Source organism: Gracilinanus agilis, chromosome 2 (genome assembly GCF_016433145.1).
Source record: "Gracilinanus agilis isolate LMUSP501 chromosome 2, AgileGrace, whole genome shotgun sequence".
NCBI classification, from domain to species: Eukaryota; Metazoa; Chordata; class Mammalia; order Didelphimorphia; family Didelphidae; genus Gracilinanus; species Gracilinanus agilis.
This window is the reverse complement of record NC_058131.1, coordinates 527269728-527289551: the sequence shown is the minus strand read 5'-3', so window position 1 is coordinate 527289551 and position 19824 is coordinate 527269728. Positions and strand designations below refer to the sequence as shown.

The window sequence follows — 19824 nt, the reverse complement described above, 5'->3', positions numbered from 1 at the left end:
ACTGATTATGGCTTTTGGAAGATTGAGAGCTGGAGGAGTCCTTAGAGATGATCTGGTTCAACCTTTTCATTATTTAAATGAAGAAACTATCCCAGAGAGGTGAAATTCTTTGCCTAAGGCCCTAAAAGAAGGCAGATATTTAGAGTTGGAAGGGACTTTAGAAATCATCTAGTCTCCTATTCTTATTTTAAGATGAGAAAATTGAGACTTGGAGAGGTTAAGGTCACACAGGTCACATATCATAGACTCAGAGGTGGAAGGAACATTGTTATTCAATTGTTTTAGTCATGTTGGACTCTTTGTGTGTCCTTATTTGGGGTCTTCTTGCTAAAGGTGTTGGAGTTTTGCATTTCCTTTTCTAGCTTATTTGCCAGATGAGGAAAACGAGGCAAACAGGGTTAAGTGACTTGTCCAGCGTCCTATGGCTAGTAAGTGTCAGAGGCCAGATTTGAACTCCTGAAAATGAGTCTTTACTTTTCTAAGATTTCTGGGATTAGGAGTGATCTTTTATCTTGGAATGAGGTAATCTTCTTGTTCTAACATTCTATAAGTCTATAATTTAACCCTCTTTGACTCAATTTCCTCATCTGTAAAATGAGATAGAAAAGGAAATGGAAAACCAGTATCTTTGCCTAGAAATCCCCAAATGAGGTCACAAAGCATCAGTCATGACTGAAAAAACTGAACAACAACAACACTCTAAAAGTAGTCATTAATGGTTCAATATCCACTTGGAAAGAGATCACTGATAGAATAGATAGATGTCCAAGGGTTCTCATATCTTTTCTATTGAACATTTTATCAATGATTTGGGTAAAAGTATAGTTGGAATGTTTATCAGGTTTGTTGATGATGAAAAACTACAAAAAACAGTTGGCATTTTAGATGACAGTGATCCAAAAAGATGTCAACATTAAGCCAAGTTTAATACAATAAAACTGAATGGGGATAAATGTAAAATTTTATACTTTGGTCCCAAAAAAAAAAGTCACCCTCACAAGTACAAGATGGTGGGGGGAAAGCTTAGATAGTAGCATGACTGAGAAAAACCCTAGGGATCTTAGTGTATTAGAGGTCAGTATGGGTCAACAGTGTACTATAGCTACTGAAAAAAAGCTAATGAAATTTTAGTTTGCTTTTAAAAAGTCATAGTTTAGGGACAGCTGGATGGCTCAGTAAATTGAGAGCCAGGCCTAGAGATCTTGGGTTCAAATGTGGCCTCAGACACTTCCTTGCTGTGTGACCCTGGGCAAGTCACTTACCCTACCCCCACCCCCACCACCCCATTGCCTAGCCCTTACCATTCTTCTGTCTTGGAACTGATATTTAGTATTGTTTCTAAGACCAAAAGAAATATTTTTTTAAAAAAAGAAAGAAAAGCACAGCTCCCAGAATTAGGGAGGGAGATGATTTTCCTATTCTATTGGTCAGACCACCCTGAGCCTGGATTCCAATTAAAAGCCAACTAAATATTATTGAGTACCTGCATGGATTTTCTATTTTGAGAAGGTCAAACCATACTTACTTTCTTACCCTTACTTATTTTTCTTAAGTATTTATCCTCCTCTCTGCTTCAGCTTCATTTTTGGTCTGTTATTCTCCTGTGAATGCTTCCTTCCTCCTCATCCCCTTTTCGGCATCCCTTTACATTTTGTCATTCCCAATTAGGAGGCCAAAATTTCCAAGCCAATCAGATACTTACACATATTGTGAAAGTCTAGACTATTAGGGCTTTGGTTTAGTGGTACTGGGTCTGCCCAGTCTATTTGAGAATCTGTTTACCAAGTGGGCTCAAGGTAAGATAGTCTGCTTACCTCTTGAAACAAAAGGCTCTACACGGGTAAATTTGGGCAAGTCATTTAAGATCTATGGGCCTCAAAAATTTCCTCACATATAAAAATGAAAGGGTTGGAGGCAGCTAGGTGATTCAATGGATAGAGAGCTGGGCCTAGAGATGGGAGGTCCTGGGTTCAAATCTGACCTTGGACACTTCCTAGCTGTGTGACCTTGGGCAAGTCACTTAACCCCCCATTTTCTAGCCCTTACCTTTCCTTTACCTTGGAACTGATACACAGCATTGATTCTAAGATGGAAGGTAATGGTTTTTTAAAAAATGAAAGGGTTAGACTAGATGACCTCTAAGGTTCCTTCCAGCACTATATCTATGATCCTATAAAGGGCTTAGAATGTGCCAAGTTACTCACCTCAGGGTTGAGTGGAAATTTCACATGGGTCCTCTCTCGGAAGCATAGCTTGGTGAGGTCATATAGGACAGTCAAGAGGTGGTCATTTGGGGTAACTAAGTCCTCATCGCAGACACTTAGTTCTAGCACATTCTGGGGAGAGAGAAAAGAAGAAAGATGATAGGAAAAGAAGCCTTTCAACTACCAGGGCTTCCTTATCTCAATTCTTGGAAGTGAGAATGACTATGACCAGAGAATGGCCCCAGGGATGATAAAGAGTTGGCAGGGACTTTGAGGATTATTCAGTCTAATCCCCATCATGAAGGGCAATAAAAAAGGTGTGAAAGATAGTGTGGTACAGTGGAAAGAGTGAAAAATCTGGAACCAGAAAACCTGAGCCTGAATCTCTATTCCACCACATACTTGAGAATTCTTGAAAAAATTCTCTGGGTGATAAATGTTGGAGGGGATGTGGCAAAATTGGGACATTAATACTCTGCTGGAGGAGTTGTGAATTGGTCCAACCATTCTGGAGGGCAATTTAGAACTATGTCCAAAGGGCTTTAAATGACTGCCTGCCTTTTGATCTAGCCATACCGCTGCTGGGTTTGTCCCCCAAAAAGATAATAAGTAAAAAGACTTATACAAAAATATTTATAGCTGCAGTCTTTGTGGTGACAAAAAATTGGAAAATGAGGGAGTGTCCATCGATTGGGGAATGGCTGAACAAATTGTGGTATCTGATGGTGATGGAATATTATTGTACTGAAAGGAATGATGAACTGAAGGAATTCCATGTGAACTGGAAAGACCTTCAGGAATTGATGCAAAGTGAAAGGAGCAGAGCCAGAAGAACATTGTACACAGAGACTGATATGATATGGCACAATTGAACATAATTAACTTTTCTACTAGCAGCAATGCAATGACCCAGGACAATCCAGAAGAATTTATGAGAAAGAAAGCTATCCACATCTGGTGAAAGAACTGTGGGAGCAGAAACACAGAAGAAAAACATAATCAGTCACATAGTTCTATAGGGATATGATTGGAGTTTTGATGTTAAAGAATTGTTCTATTGCAAATATGAATAACATGGAAATAGATTTTGAACAACGATACATGTATAACTCAGTGGAACTGCTTGTCAGCTTCTGGAGGGGAGAGGAAAGATGGGGGTGGAAATCATGACTCATGGCACCATTGAAAATATTCTAAATTAAAAAAAATTTTTTTAAATCATTGGGCTTCAGATCCTTCATCTTTAAAATGATGGGGTTTGAACTAAACAGGCTCCTCATGTTCCTTCTACTTTATTCTAAGATATTTTTGAGTTAATGAAACTGGATTCATTTCCTAACTCAGCTCTTCTCTCTGTGATTTTTGGCAAGTGATGTAACCTCTCTGGGCCTCAGTTTCTTTATCTGTAAAATGAGGAGGGGTGGCCCACATGACATCTAATGCCCCTTCCAGTTCTTAAATCTGTGATCCTATGATTTTACAGATGAGGAAATTAAGACCTAGAATAGGTAACTGACTTGTCCAAGGTCACACCAGTAATAAGTGGCAAAGTCAAGATTTGAACCTTTTTCTGCTACTGCTAATGTAATACATTACTGCTAGGAGAGGACACAGGAATTGTGGGTGAGAATGGGGGGGGGTAGGGTAGTTGATACAGAGGTTCCTCCCCTTCCCACCCTGAGAGAGGAGAGAGCTAAAGTGTAAAAGGAGTAACTATCTGCTCAGGGGCTTCTTACTCAGAAGCTTCTTTCACTTTGGATGTCAGGCAACAAGTCAGAACACTGGGAAGAGGTAAGACTGGGAGCATAATCCCATGAGCATCCAAGATAATTTCTTATGATATCACCCTTAGCCTGTCCCGTCTCCCATATCTGCCCCTCTGGCAGATAGTGGGGTGTGGGAGGATTAGGATGGGAAGGACAGTCAGGCAAGATGCCCACCCCGGGAAGAATGTAACAGGTTTCATGGCCCCAGAAGCTAGGTACAAGCCATTCATGAGAAGGTTCAGAGTAGAGGAAATAGTGGTTTTGGTGCTGAGAGACAGAGATATAGAGACAGAAAAAAAGAGGAGGGGAGAAGGGGAAGAGGGGGAGAGAGGGGGGGGGGGCGGGAAAGAACAGGAACAAAAATAGAAGTGTTCCTAGGAAATTTTGTACCCAGCAAATTTGTTGGAACTTGAAACTATAGCCTTTGGCCCATTACCCTTTGACATGGCACTGATGAGACCAAAGTACAATGTTATAAATTGAACAGCTGTTTTAAGTAGCTTTATATCTAAAGCCTGTCTGACTTTTTAAAAAAATTATTTTTATTATAAGTTCCAAATTCTTTCTCTCCCTCCATGCCTCCTCCATCCATTGAAAAGGCAAGAAATAAGGTATCCATTATATGAATTGTGGACATTGAGTAAACCATCTTGTGCCTTGATTCTGGATTGTGCTCAGTTCCCTTTCCATTCAGTTTTGGGTCTAGTTCAGTAGTCAATTAAGCATATAAATTCCTGTCCTTACATGACTGGGAAGCTGGCCCACTTCTACCTATTGCTTAAAGATCCTTAACTAAACACATAGGTTATGGGGACCAGAAATTTGATGCAAGGAGTTTTTTTTTTTTTTTTTGCAATTATACACATCAATCAATACATCCATCTTATCTGAAAACTGGCCCTGTACTGGTCAATCTGTTACTGTTTCCTTGTTCAGACATGTAGTGGGGAGTGGGACATCTTTCTTTCTGGTTTCAGGGAATCACACCTGTTTGCTCTCCCTCTCCTAACTCAGAAAACTTTGTTCCAATTAGAAATCAGATGACCTAATCCTGTATTCTGATTTATAGCCTATTAATTGTTTTCTTGTAATGCTGATGTTTCTCCTTGTATTCAGGGTCCAGCAAGCTGAGGCGGCCTGGTCTTGATTTTTATGTAATTGGCATTCATTGTATAATAAACTGATATATCTGAAAGCCTAAACCAGTCACAGTATGAAGTCAGATAAAATATATTTCCTCATTAGTTATGTTCTCCTCTTCCCTCCCAAAAAAATCCCAAGAGAAATAAAGAAAAAGAAATTTTGCTTCAACCTGCATACAGAGCCCATCTCTTCTTTATCTGACGGTGGATGTCATCTTCCATCACGAGTCCTTTGTGATCTTTGTATATATTAGAATTACTAAGCCTTTCACAATTATCTCTATGATATTGCTGTTATGATAAGCAATATTCTTCTAGTTCTATTCACATCACTTTGCATCAGTTCATAGAGGTCTTCCCAGGGATTTCTGAAACCATCCCCTCGTTTCTTGTATCACATAGTATCCCATCTTATATCATATATTATGTCATCATATATCATAACTTATTCAGCCACTCCCCAGTTGATGGGCATCTCCTAAGTTTCCAATTCTTTGCCACCACAAAAAAGCTGGTATAATTATTTTTCTACAGGTGGGTCCTATTCCTTTTCTCTCTTTGGGGTATGGACCTAGAAGATCTTTGTTGGGTCAAAAGACATGCAGTTTTATATCCCTTTAGGCTTAATTCCAAATAGTTCTCCAGAATGGTTGGATTAGTTCACAGCTCCATTAACAACTCATTACTGTATTTATATCCCTACATCTTCTTCAGCATTTGTTGGGGTAAGAAAAGTGACACTGGTTTACTTATTTTTGCCAGTCTCTTTAATGTCTGACTTGATAGAAGATAGCCAGATTCATATATCTGCTTCTGCAAGCAATCTGTTGCAACATATAGTTTTGAAGTATATGAAGAAAATCTGGCCTTTCATAGATATGTAGTTGGGAAAGGGAAGAGCATTTTAACAAGCAGATAACATCATAATTACATTACGAAAATAGTTTTGATGTCACAGATCTCATATTTTGAGTGCCATTAGCCCAGTTTTCTTTATGTTCTTTGACTTGCTGGCTTTGATATCAAGGTCATATTTCTTTCCTAGAAGAAACTTAGCAGGATCTTCTCTTTTGCTATTTTTCCAATTTGCTGTTGTTTTGTCTTCATTCTTGAAGAGTGTCGTGATGGGATGAAGTCTTGACTTGGGCATGAATTGGATTTAAGTGAGGCAGTGTTGCCTAAAGTCATTGACCTCACTCTCCCTTTTAGAATCACTGAACCCCAGTGACAAAATAAAAGTCAGAGTGGCCGGCAATGGCCTGGGATGCAGTGGATGACCTCAGCATCTTCTATGTCTGGCCAAATCCTAAGCACTCCACAGCATCTTTTTCAGCCACCTTGATGGCCATTGGAACAAATTGTTCTCATCTATTCATTCCACTAGGGCAAGCCCTATTTCTACAGTATCTCTCAAACACATCCTCTTCCCATCATTCACTTTGCTACCATATAAGCCTATGGAATTAATTCTCTTTGAATACTTGACAAAATTCACATTTGTCCAATTTCTTATTCAATGTATTTTTCTAAAAATGAGGGAAATCCTGTATTTATTGTTATTTTCTATCTGGGCATTTAACTTTTTATAAATATTCATCCATTTAATTTATCAGTTTTGTTGGCATGTAATTAGGTAAAATAATTTTTTTAAGCCCTTACCTTCTGTCTTAGAATCAGCACTAAATATCAGTTCCAAGGCATAAGAAAGGTAAGAGCTAGACCAAGTGATGGCGAATCATTTAGAGACTGAGTGCCCAAACTGCAACCCTCATGCTGCATGTGAGCCACCATACCCCTTAACCCAGACAAGGAAGGGAGGAAGTACTCCCATTGGGCTGCTGGACAGAGAGGTGAGTGATGAGAGAAATTTTCTCAGGAGCCCCTCTAGTACCTGTGCCCCATGGGGCTAGACAATAGGAACTGAATGATTTGCCCAAGGTGACATAGCTAGGAAGTGTCTGAGGTAAGGTTTGAACTGAGGTCTTTTTGACTGGGGACAGATAGATGGTGCAGTGGTTGGAGTTCTGGGCTTGGAATCAGGAAGACTCATCTTTATGAGTTCAAATCTATCATCAGACATTTACTAGCTATGAGATCCCTGAGCAAGTCCACTTAACCCTATTTGTCTCAGTTTCCTCATCTATAAAATGAGCTGGAGAAAACAATAGCAAACCATTCCAGTATCTTGTCTAAGAAACTCCAAATAGGATCACAAAGAGTGAGACAGGACTAAAAATGTTTGAAGAACAATGAACTTTCCAGGGCCAACATTCTGTTCATTACCCACCATTACCTCACAAGAGTTAGAGCTAGAAAGAACCTCTGAAAGCATCTAGTCTAAGCCCTTCATCTTCTAGATAAGGAAATTGAGATTTAGAGAGGATAAATGATTTATTTGCACAAAGTTACATATATAGTAAGAGAGCTAAGATTTAAATCCAAATCTGACTACAGACTCGGCACCCTTTCTGCTGGACTACGTGACTTCTCTGTCAAGAGTACTACAGACAAGGTTTTTAAATGGCCCAAAAATAGCATGGCAGAAGGACAGAGTCAAATAAGTGAACAAAGAGACCAAAAAGTAGGCAGAAAGACTGGTGAGACAGGAGGGGTCTTCTGAACTTTACCTTAACCTGGCTCTGGATCCGGAAGTTGAAGGTTTCATTCCATTCTGGGTTGCTGCAGTTGGAGATAGTCCTCGTTCTTAGCTTCTCATGGGAGGCAGTGGGGAGCCAGAGATTTACAAAACAATCTGTCAGACTCACTGTGGAAGAAGACATGGAAGGGAGGGAGAGAGAGATGGAGACATCAGGGAAAAAAACCAAATCCAAAGTAGGCTGACCCAAGACAGGTGGTCCCCTCAGCCTTCCATCATACCACCCAAACAGCTAAAATTGCACATACAGAGAGAGATACCCCAGCTCAGCCTCAGGTTTGCTTGACAAACTCCTAGGACTTATTGACTCTTCAGAGCCCTTCATAGAGTTGGCCCTTATTCAATTTACTCACTGTCTCTCCCATTAGGATGGAATCTCCTTGAGGGTAGGGACTGTTTTTTGTTTTGTTTTTTGTAGCCCCTGCACTTTATATAATGTATGTATTTTTGACTGACTGACTTTCTTCTGAAACGATTAGGAAATTTCATGAACATGAACCCTAATTTTATTGCCCCATCGTTATCTGTAAAAATCTGAAGGCTCACCTAGGGTTTCCAATGGACTCTCTGGTATAATGCAACCTTGATTTATTGACTACATTAGTGTTCAAAATCTGGAATAAATCTTTGCTTATTTTTTTGTTACCATTTATTTTTTTATGTGTAACAACATAATATATAGCATAATAATAATATGATACATATGATTTGTTATACCTATGTAAGAAATTATAATAAATATGCTTAACCAAGAGAAACAAATTTTCACATTAGCTGTGTTCAAAAAATATGTCCCGTTCCTTTTTTGCCCTTCTTCCCACCTTTCTCCTCTCCCCCAAAAAGGAGATAATAGCTTATATACATATGATCATATAACATGTTTTCCTATTCATCATGTGAAACAAGACACATATTGCTTATGCTAGAGAAAAATTCAATTTTTTTGTTTGCAGTGTTCATTTATATTGCCAGGGAGATATCTTGAATATATATATGTATATATATATATGCATGTATATATATATATACATATAATTTTTAAAAAAACTTTAAACTGCTGGACTTGGAATGGAATTCTCATCCTCTTGCCTCCCCTATCCCTATTTTAACAACAACAAAAATGACCCCATCCATTTGGCAGGGGCATTGTACCCCCCAAACTCAGGCAAAAACTAAGCAGGGAAATTCCTTTGCTCCCTTACACCCTCGTGACTCCCAACCCCAAACATCTGACCTTGAGGATTATCCTCCTTTGATTGTCCCATTGATTTGAAATGGATAAAGAGACACACCTCATCCATCTGTCCTCCAAATCATGAGAACCACCCCCATGCCTACAGGCAAACCTCTCCCACTCCTTGCTTCAGTGCTTACCTCTCTAGAGTCATATCTTCACTGTTGTAAAGAGTATAAAAACCCCAGAATTGATGTCCTCTGGGGGGACAGCTTTTCCGTCCATGCTGTCCTCCCAAGGAACAGCTTTCCACCCATGCTGTTCCACCCAGGAGGCAGGCTTCCACCCGTGCTGCCCTCCTGGCCAGATTCAACATTACTTACCAAATTAATAAATTTCTCTTTTTATTTTAAGCTAAGTTTCGGAGTCTTGCATTCTTTCAAAAGGTACCCTTCCTGAACCCCGGGGGTTCACCTCTGTACCCCACAACACATTCACTTTTCCCTTTCCCCAACCTCTCCAAACAGTGTGCCTGCAAGAGCCAAAAATGTCACAATGCTTTGGGATAGAATTAACACTAGGTGGAAGGTCTTGGAGATAGTCTTTGAAGAGCTGTAGTTTGTTTTTTGGTCTCCTACACACCTAACTCTATAAATTCTGCCCTCCACCAAAGATTCTGTGATTCTCCATTCTGCAAAACCCCTGCCTGAATCACTTTCTCTCTCCCTTGGCACAGGCTGGCAAACTTATCCAGCTTGGATATCTGGGATGTTACAAGAGACAGTAAGGCACCAACTCCCCCAAATTTAGACTCTGCCTATTCCTTCTATGGATATTCTTTTTTGTCATGAGTCTCCCTGGAGCTGTCCTGGATCTTTGCCTTGTTGATGTTAGTTAAGCCATTCACATTTAATCATCATACACTATTGTTTGGGGTTTTTGTGATCATCTCGTTTTTCTTCTTCTTTGGCACAATAGTATTGCATTACAACCACATAACACTCTTTATTCAGCTATTCCATGATTATACTAGAATAGCAATATGCAATTTGGCCTGAACTGAGGTTAAGACCTCTATATCTAGATATATTTTCTTTCCCAACTGCTCTGATCATTAAAGGAAATAAAGTCTAGATCAGAGCAGTTGGGAAAGAAAATTAGAGTCTGGACTGGAAATGGAAGCAAGGTGGAGTTAGGATAAGAAAATAGCCTTCCTGATGATCTAGGCTGAGAAGTATAAGAACTACCATTTGGATGGTCCCTTAAGGTCTGTAAAGCATTTGCAAATATTATCCCATTTGATCCTGGGAGCAAAGTATTATTATCCCCATTTTATAAACGTGGTAACTGAGGCTTAAACAGGGAAAGTATCCAGCCCTAGATCCCACAGCTGGTAAATACTGTCCTCCTGGTTGTTCCATGATCAAGACCCTCCTGGCTCCCAAGATTTTCTCTGACTGTCCCCCAAGCCTGGAGCACTCTCTCTCCTCCTGTCTGGCTACTAACCTCTCTGGTTTCTTTTACATCCCAAATAAAATTCTATCATTGACAGGAAGCCTTAATCATTGCTTTCCTTCTGTTAATTTATTCTCTCTGTAGCTTGCTTTGCATAGATTTGTTTGCTTTTTTTTTTCCTCTTCCATTGGATTGCAAGTTCTTTGAGGTCAGGGACTGTCTTTCCCCCCTTTTTGTATTCTCAGGATTTGGAACAGTTACTAAGCACAGCTTAGTAAATATTTACCAAATGAATGAATGAATGAAAGTATCTGAAGTAGGATTTGAACTTAAGTCTTCCTGACTCAAAGTGTATCAATTCTATCCCTTCCAGAGTTGGGTTGTGAAGGGTTAGACTTGTAGCACCTGGACAGAGAGATTCAAAACCAAGGAATTTCCTGAGTCTAAGGATAAAGTCTGCAGCTATGTATTATATCTATCATCACCTACCCATGCAGAACACGTATTCTCTCCTGTGTAGATTTAAAAAAAAAAAATCAGATTCTTTCCTAAGAGCTAATTTTCTTATCCTTGAGGAAAGGGAGAAAGATAAGAGAGAAGGATAATAGGAAGAAGAGAAAAAGGAAACTACTGAGGTGGGGAAAGGGGAAAGAGAGGGAAGATCAAACATTTCAGAAATAGATCTATCCTGATTCACAGTGTTGGGAGTTGACTATGCTCAAGAATCAGGCCTAAAACAGAATTAGCTAGTGAAGAGTATATTGGAAAAAAAAAAAAGAGAATATATTATGACTCACAGTACTGTCACGATATTAAACTCCAAAGTACATGATGGCCTCAGTAGATATTAGACTAATTCAACATGCTTCAACCACAGAAGCAACAAGGGAACGGCTAGATGGCTCAGTGGATAGAGAGCCAGGACTGGAGACAAGAGGTCCTCAGACACTTTCTAGCTGTGTGACCCTGGGCAAGTCACTTAACTTCCATTGTCTTTCTGCTATTCTGCCTAGAACCTATACATAGCATAGATGATTCCAAGATGGAACATAAAGATTAAAAAAAAAAAAAAACAGAATCGGTAACAGCAGCAGGAAATATCTAAGGACTCTGTCACTGATGGTTCCTGGAATGTAGGATCACTGGAACAGGGAAGTGTCTTTCCTTAAATAGGGATACTATTATTACTGCTTGCACAACTAAGTTAGATGTTCTCTGATCAGATGCAATCAATCTGACCTCTATTTCTCAACTCATATTTCATATATCCCTAGATAACTCTGCCCTATTGGAATCCAGTGTTGGAATAGCAGAATTTCAACATGTGGATGGAAGAGAATGAATTTTAATCCCAGATGGAAGTAGGCTAATGAGATCATTCCATACTAAAGAATAAGTCTTAGTTTTAAAACTGGAAAATTCCCTGAAGCTGTTTTTAGGAGGGAAAAAACCAAACCCACACTCAACATGAACATTTCTTTAGGGAAGGAAATGATCTTAAATTATGAAATCCCAGAATTTAAGAAATCTTTCTATATGTAACTGAATGCCCAGACCATAATGGTTTTAGGAAGAATGGATCTAATTAATACCACAGGGAATGGGGTTTACGGGATAGTAACATTACACATTTCTGAACTGGAAGAGAATAGAATATATTACTGTAACAGATAACCAAACATATTAACATAACAGATTTCTGAATGGGAATAGAACAGAAAAAGTAAAATCTAGATCTCATTGGGAGTACAGTTTGGAAGATCCCACAATAACCTTCCTTCACAGCATAGAAATCATCTCCTCTGTGAGACCTTTCTTGATCTTCCCAATTGGCAATGCTCTCTCCTTGAAATTATTTTGCACAGATCTCATATTCACTTATTGGTAGACTTCTGGTATCTGATTCACCCTCCTTAAGAAAAAAAATCTAAGTTTCTAAAGGGCAGGGATTGATTTGAATTTTGTCTTTGTATCTTTAGCATCTAACCTAATACCTTAGACACAGTAAACAATTAATAAATAAAAATGTTTGTTTAATTGATCGTGTATATACAAATGCTAATTCCCAATCCTCAGCAATAATCAGATCAACACAAAAAGCATTTTTTTTTGGTTAAAACCTATAGGAATGTAAGAGGAGCAATGTGGCTTCACTGATAGAGAGCTGACCTCAGATTCAGGAAGACCTGTCAGGTTCCAACTGGTTATGTGATACTTGGCAAATCACTGGACCAGTTTGTGTCTTGAGGACTCTTTAATACCATAAGTTTCAGAACAGTGGCTGATGTGTAATGGTAAGAGAGAATTTCATCTTTGGGATAATGTTATATTAATCAAATCATAAATTCAATGACCACCACCTGAACCTGCTTCTCCAGTAATAGGCTCAAGCAAAGGTCCTCAGTAGAAACTGATGAGTCAGGAATAGTACACTGACATCAACACAAGACTGTTTTGAGGAAATGTTTAAACTTTCTTTGCATCTAAGAAGAAGAGGAAGATAGTCAGGAGTCTAGGATCATTTTCAGTGTAGAACCATGGATTTACTTGGAGAAGAACCTGTTGTAAATGCCTTGATTACAAGAGGAGGAACAGTTAAGACAATGGTCAGGGTCCTCAGTCAGTCAATTAACATTTATTAAGCCCCTGCTATCTGCTAGGCACTACAATAAGTTTTGGAGGCAAAAAAAAAAAAAGGCAAAAGATAGTCCTTGCCCTCTAAACACTATCTGTATTATAATGTACTATGAGTATATAATATATGTTTATAATATATCATCAACATATTATACATCATATAAAAATATAATATACTACAAGTATGTAGTGTATTCTTGATCAAGTATAGGTTAGATTGGATGAGTTCTGAGGTTCCTTCCACCTCTGATGTTCTGTGGTTCAGTGGAAAATTTGATGAGTCCAAAGTGAGAAGACTGAGATTCATAATCCTGACTTTGCTATTGGTACCTCTGAGACTTGGGGCAAGATATCACTTTACCCCTCTTGACTTGGTCTTCCTCATCTTTAAAAATGAATGAGTTAAACAAGATGACCTCTGGGGCCCCTTCTAGCTCTGAATCTGTGAAATTCTGTAAATCGACATTGATGATAATGATGAGGAAGAAGGTGGAAGATGGCAGGAGAGTACCACACAAGAAAGACTTCACCCTGAAAGGGGGAAGTACCCTAAGACAATATTCAGTTTGCAAATCTTTTTTCTCATCAGTTGACTATCCAAGGATAGGTCATCAGAATGAGTTTTCTTTCCTGGAAGTGGGTAGTAGAGAGTGATTCAGCAATTGGGTATTACAGTAAGAGGCAACTCATTCCACAATTGATTCAAGAATGGTTTTCCCAGGGAAGAAGTCAAACATGTTGACAGGGTGGTTGACCCAGCCCTGAATACAATGATTTCATTGGAACATGAGGAGGAGTTCTCCTCAAGGTCTTACAGGATAAAATATAAACTCCTCTGTCATTTTAAAGCCCATTGCAACCTGGACTCAATCTACCTTTCTAGCATTATTACACATTACTCCCTTCCTCACACACTATGGTTCTGTCAAACCAGCCTTCTCGCTGGGTCTCATACACAACACTCCAGCTCCCATCACTATGTCTTTGCACTAGCTATGACCCATGCTTGGAGTGCATGCCTGCCTTACCTCCACATCTTAGAATTTCTAGGATTCTTCATGGCTCAGGTCAGGTACCTCCTTCTACATGAAGTCTTTCCTATTTCTCCACACTAGTTACTGGTAGTTTCTCATCTCCCAGGAAGGTAGGAAGGGAGAGATGGTAATAACAGGTTTAAAGAAAGAATACTTAACATGTCTTGCCCCACAGACCCTTTGGCAATTTGTGGAGCTTATGAGCCCCTTCTTATTTTAAATAACTAAAGGAAAGGTTCCATTTCAGTTAGAGGTTAGAGAAAGTAAAGATGCAATTTTTTTTTCATACAAGTTCATGAATCTTCCCTAGAATCTACCCATAAGTCCTTGGACCTCAGTTTAAGAACACTTTAGCTTTGAGCAGCAATTCCTGAAGTGTTGCCTATGTTCTCCTGGGAGTCCCTGACACCCTTTCCGAGGATTCTCAGTCAAAATTATTTTCCTAATAATACTCAGATATTATTTACCTATCAAAATGCTTCTCTCTTTTTCCAACTACATATCTGTATGAGGTTAAATTCTCTTCTTATACTTCAACCAAAACAATAAATCACAACAGATGGAATAAGGCCATGGTGGCAAATCTATGGCACATGTGCCAGAGAGGGCATGCAGAGCCCTCTCTGCACACACACCATCCCCCACCAGAGTTCATTACTTGAAAGCCAGAGGGACTCAGTTAAGCTGCTTCCTTATCCCTCTCCACTGCACCTGAGGGCATTTTTTCACATTGCCTGCCCCTCTGCCTAGCAGCTCAATGGGAGTGCTTCCTCCCTCCTCTCTCTGGGGTAAGGTTGGGGGGTGGGGGATGTGCAGCACCCAGCCTCTAAAAGGTTCACTATCACTGGAATACAGAAACAGATAGGAGACTCTAGGTGTTTTATATTAAGGCAAACATTAATGAAATCTGCAAAAATATGGAAACCAAAGCCATTTCTCACTAAATTTTTGCTTTAGAAAATGTAATTATTTTTCATTTAAAATGTTATGCTATATATAATTCAGATAAAATTATTTACTCTCTACAGGATGGGGGAGGGAAGGAAGAAAGGAAGGAAGGAAGGAAGAATGGAAGGAAGGAAGGAAGGAAGAGAAGTAATCTGGATCTTATAACTTCAGCAAATATATGTGGAAAATTGTTATTATATGCAATTGGGAACACAAAATATCTTTTTTAAAAGTATCTTCATTGCAAAAAAGTGATGTTAACATGTAACGAGTTTATTATTTTTAAATGAAAATATTTTAGAATTTATTAATTTTAATAATTAACATGCTAAATATTAGTAACAGTTTATAAACTTATATGTTAAATATTAGTAGATATGGCCCATGTAAACAAAATTTCTTGGGGTTTTCAATAATTTTTAAGTGTGTAAAGGTGTGGCAGCTAGATAGCACAATGGATAAAGTACCAGGCCTGGAGTGGGGAGAATCTGGGTTCAAATCTGAGTTCAGACACCTCCTAGCTGTGTGATCAGTAGTTTTATAAAAGACCTTTACAGAGAGCTACTTTGTCTGACACATTTAAGATTCAGTTGTGTGTGCCTTTGGGATGGGGACTGGGCAAGTCCCTAAACCCCAATTGCCTAGCCCTTGCTACTCTTCTGGCTTAGAATTGATACAAAGACAGAAGATAAGAGTTTGTAAAAAGAGTATAAAGGGATTCTCAATAATTTTTTAGAATAAGGAATACTCACAATCAAAGTTTGAGAATTATTGGTTTAGAGTAGAGATGTCAAATTTATACCCCACCCCCTAAACTCTTGAGTTCAACCTGAATCAGATTAAAACATTATTGGGAAGGGGCAGCTAGGTGGCTCAGTGGATTGAAAGCCAGGCCTAGAGACTAGAGGCTCTGGGTTCGAACCTGACCTCAAACATTTCCTAGTTATGCAAGTCACTTAACTCCTAGCCCTTACCCCTCTTCTGCCCTAGAACTAATACATAGTATTGATTCTAAGACAGAAGGCGAGGGTTTTTTAAAAAAAGTAACTGGGAGATATTTAACAAAATAAATAAAAATACAATACAACAGGGATGATGTTAATATGTGGTTTTCTAGTTAAAATGTTCATCAGGGATCTGTTTCTATCTGAGTTTGACACCATTACATTAGAGTATACATTGAAAACATATTAGCACCTCATGAGAGGGACCTGGCTTCAACTTCCACCTCTAACACTAACCAGCTGTGTTACCTCTGGCCTGTCACTTAGTTTCTGTGAGCTCTGAGCCTCAGATAACTCTGTAAAGGCTTTGCTGGCTCTCCAAGGAGAGTTCTCACAACAAATATTGTCCCAGGCACTTAGTGCCATTGTCCCCATTCCAATTCCAAGGAAGGAAGTGTCAAATGTGGGATTCCTATTTGTTGTGGTATGTAGTGTGAGATCTGAAAGGCAGATTATTCGGTTAATAAGAAGCTTTGCTACAAATTCACTTGAAGGAAGAAAGATAAAATCAGATCACAGACTACTACCAGGTGTAAAAGAATCAGGATGCAGACTGATGCAATAGCAAGAGCCATGGAACAGGAAATGAATCAAAGGAACCTGTATTCAAATCTCGCCTTTGCCATTTACTAACTATGAGACCTTGGAAAAGTCTATCAGCCTCTTTGGGCATAATTTCTCTTGTCTGTAAAATAAGAGAATTAAGATTAGATGACCTTTAAAAATACTCCTATGAGGGGGCAGCTGGGTAGCTCAGTGGATTGAGAGTCAGGCCTAGAGACGGGAGATCCTAGGTTCAAATCCGGCCTCAGACACTTCCCAGCTGTGTGACCCTGGGCAAGTCACTTGACCCCCATTGCCTACCCTTACCACTCTTCCACCTATAAGTCAATACACAGAAGTTAAGGGTTTAAAATTAAAAAAAAAAATACTCCTATGGATGAATTGGAGGAATTCCATGTGAACTGGAACAACCTCCAGGAATTGATGTGGAGTAAAAGGAGCAGAACCAGGAGAACATTGTACATAGAGATGCATACACCATGGCACAATCAAATGTAATGGACTTCTCTACTAGCAGCAATACAAGGATCCAAAGCAAGGCTGAGGGACTTATGAGAAAGAAAACTAGCCACATTCAGAGGAAGAACTGTGGGAGGAGAAACACAGAAGAAAAACAACTGCTTGATCACATGGGTTGATGGGGATATGATTGGGGATGCAGACTCTAAGTGATCACCCCAGTGCAAATATTAATAATATGGAAATAGGTCTTGATCAATGACACTTTTAAAACCCAGTGGAAATATACCTCAGCTAAGGGAAGGGGTTGGGAGGTGGGTAGGGAAAGAACATGAATCAAGGAACTGTGTGGAGTGAATGAAGGGATGGAGGGTAGGATGGATAGGATAAAAGAGAGAGGAAGGTAGAAGAAGGGAAAGGAAGGTAGTCCCAGCCCTGGTGGAGGGAAATCGGCCAGAGCCCTCAAATGAATGATTCGAGAGCAACTAGGGTTTGAATAGCTAGGCTTTATTTAGATTAGGAAAGGGAAGGTCTAGGGAAAACTAGGAGGTAGGAAGAAAGGGGAAAAGGCGCCGAGAGAGAGATCAGGGTTCAGGGTAGAGAGAGTTAGCAGGTCAAGAGAACCCAGCCAGCCTCCAAGGTGGAGGAAAGGCGCCAAACTTTCCCTTTTATACTTTCCCTGACACCTCCCCCAAAGGAAGCGTAAGGTGTCAGGGGAAGTAGTAGTAGAGTCCTGGGAGACGTAGTCTTCCAGGGCTTACAGTGATTTCAAATGACACAGAACCATGGAAAAATTTTCTTTAAACCTGGTCTTGGGATACTTCCTAGCTGTGTGACCCTGGGAAAATGATTTAACTTTAGTTGCCTTGTCCTTACTGCTCTTCTGTCTTGGATTCAATAGTAGGGTTCTAGGAGACCATTAGAGTTTAGGAGGGCAATTTGGAACTATGCCCAAATGGCTTAAAAGACTGCCTGCCCTTTGATCCAGCCATACCACCGCTGGGTTTGTACTCCAAAGAGATAATAAGGAAAAAGACGTGCAAAAATATTCATAGCTGTGTTCTTTGTAGTGGCAAAAAATTGGAAAATGAGAGGATGCCCTCCGACTGGGGAATGGCTGAACAAATTGTGATATCTGTTGGTGATGTGAAAGGAATAATGAACTGGAGGAATTCCATGTGAACTGGAACAACCTCCAAGAATTGATGTAGAGTGAAATGAGCAGAACCAGGAGAACATTGTACACAGAGACGGATATACAGTGTGGCACAATTGAATGTAATGGACCTTCTCTACTAGCAGCAATGAAATGACACAGGACAATTCAGAGGAACTTGTGAGAAAGAATGCTATCTACATCCAGAGAAAGAACTGTAGAAATGGAAATGCATTAGAAAAATATGTGATTGATCACATAGTGTGACAGGGATATGATTGGAGTTTTGATGTTAAAAGATCACTCTACTGTAGATATGAATAACATGGAAATAGGTTTCAAACATACATGTATAACCCAGTGGAACTACTTGTCAGATTTGGGAGGGGGGAGGAAAGATGGGGGGGGGGGTGGATCATGAATCATGTAACCATGGAAAAATATTCTAAATTAAAAAAGGTTAGAGTTTAAATAAATAAAGTCACTCTCAGCTATAAATCCATAATCCTGCCACTCATTGTCTGCAAAATCTGCAGTGAGGGAAGGGTAAAGTCTTTGACCACTGCCTGGCACCTAATAGGTGCTTAAGAAATGTTTTAGGGGCAGCTAGGTGGTACAGTGGATAGAGTATTTGGCCCAGAGTCAAGAAGACTCATCGTCTGAGTTCAAATCTGGCCTCAGGTGCTTATTAGATATGTGCCCCTGGGCCAGTCACTTAACCCTGTGTGCCTCAGTTTTCTCATCTGTCAAATGAAATGGAAAAGGAAATGGCAAGCCACTCTAATATCTTTGCCAAGAAAACCTCAAATGGGGTCATGAAGAGTCAGATATGACTGAAAAGTGACATAACAATCATAATAAATGTTTATTATAAATGTGAATACAATAAAAAATATAAAAATACCTTCTTCCTGCTTTCCAACAAAGAGGTGGACACTTGCATTACTCATATTAACTGCTTCCTCCCTACAAGCTGTTTATGGAATGTGGCAGGCCTATAAACCTGTGGCCAACTGGTCTGCTAACCACAAGCCTCCCTGAAACACTATTCCTTTCATGCCTCTCTTCCCTGACAAATGAATTAAGCCTGTAATTTGCCCATAACAGCTTTTGTTGGCACTGGTTCGGGCAGCCTTACCCTCAGGAAGAACCCAGGGGCCCGACATATTTTATTGCTGCTTTCCTCTCATCTCTGTTCCTTCGTCCCTAGTTAATCCAGTGGACCCTTACCATCTCATGCCTGGATTATTATATCAGCTGTTTTTCTTGCCTCTAATTTCTTTCTTCAATTTATTCCAAACACCAACTAAACTGCCTTTGAACCTCCTTTCATCAGCTCACTTCTAAATGTGAACCTGTTGAGAGAACCTCTTATAGCCTACTGACAAAAATGATGAAAAAATGAAACCTGCAATATTAATATTTCCTCCCTCACTTTCTTAGGTCTAGGCAATCAGCAAAACAATAAACATAACCTGATTGTGTGTTCTGATTTCTGGGGTGTAAATGCTCACATTGAAAAGTGAACAAACGGATTTCTCACTTACTGAAATTCCTAGAACGCATACACTTTGATGTATGAAGTCCAATATGAATTATCGGATTGTCTTCCATGATTCTATATT

The 19824-nt window shown here is 39.5% G+C and overlaps 1 protein-coding gene across 1 annotated transcript in view; it reads right to left on the bottom strand.

Annotated features, from left to right (window-relative positions):
• Nucleotides 1-19824, bottom strand: part of PLA2G4E (phospholipase A2 group IVE) — a 131163-nt gene that overhangs the window by 47151 nt on the left and 64188 nt on the right. Inside the window, exons 3-4 of the mRNA XM_044660023.1 lie at nucleotides 7740-7876; nucleotides 2205-2336 (exon numbers count right to left, since the gene is read on the bottom strand). Of these exons, the coding sequence (XP_044515958.1) occupies nucleotides 2205-2336; nucleotides 7740-7876 (269 nt within the window). The remainder of the gene's footprint in view (nucleotides 1-2204; nucleotides 2337-7739; nucleotides 7877-19824) is intronic.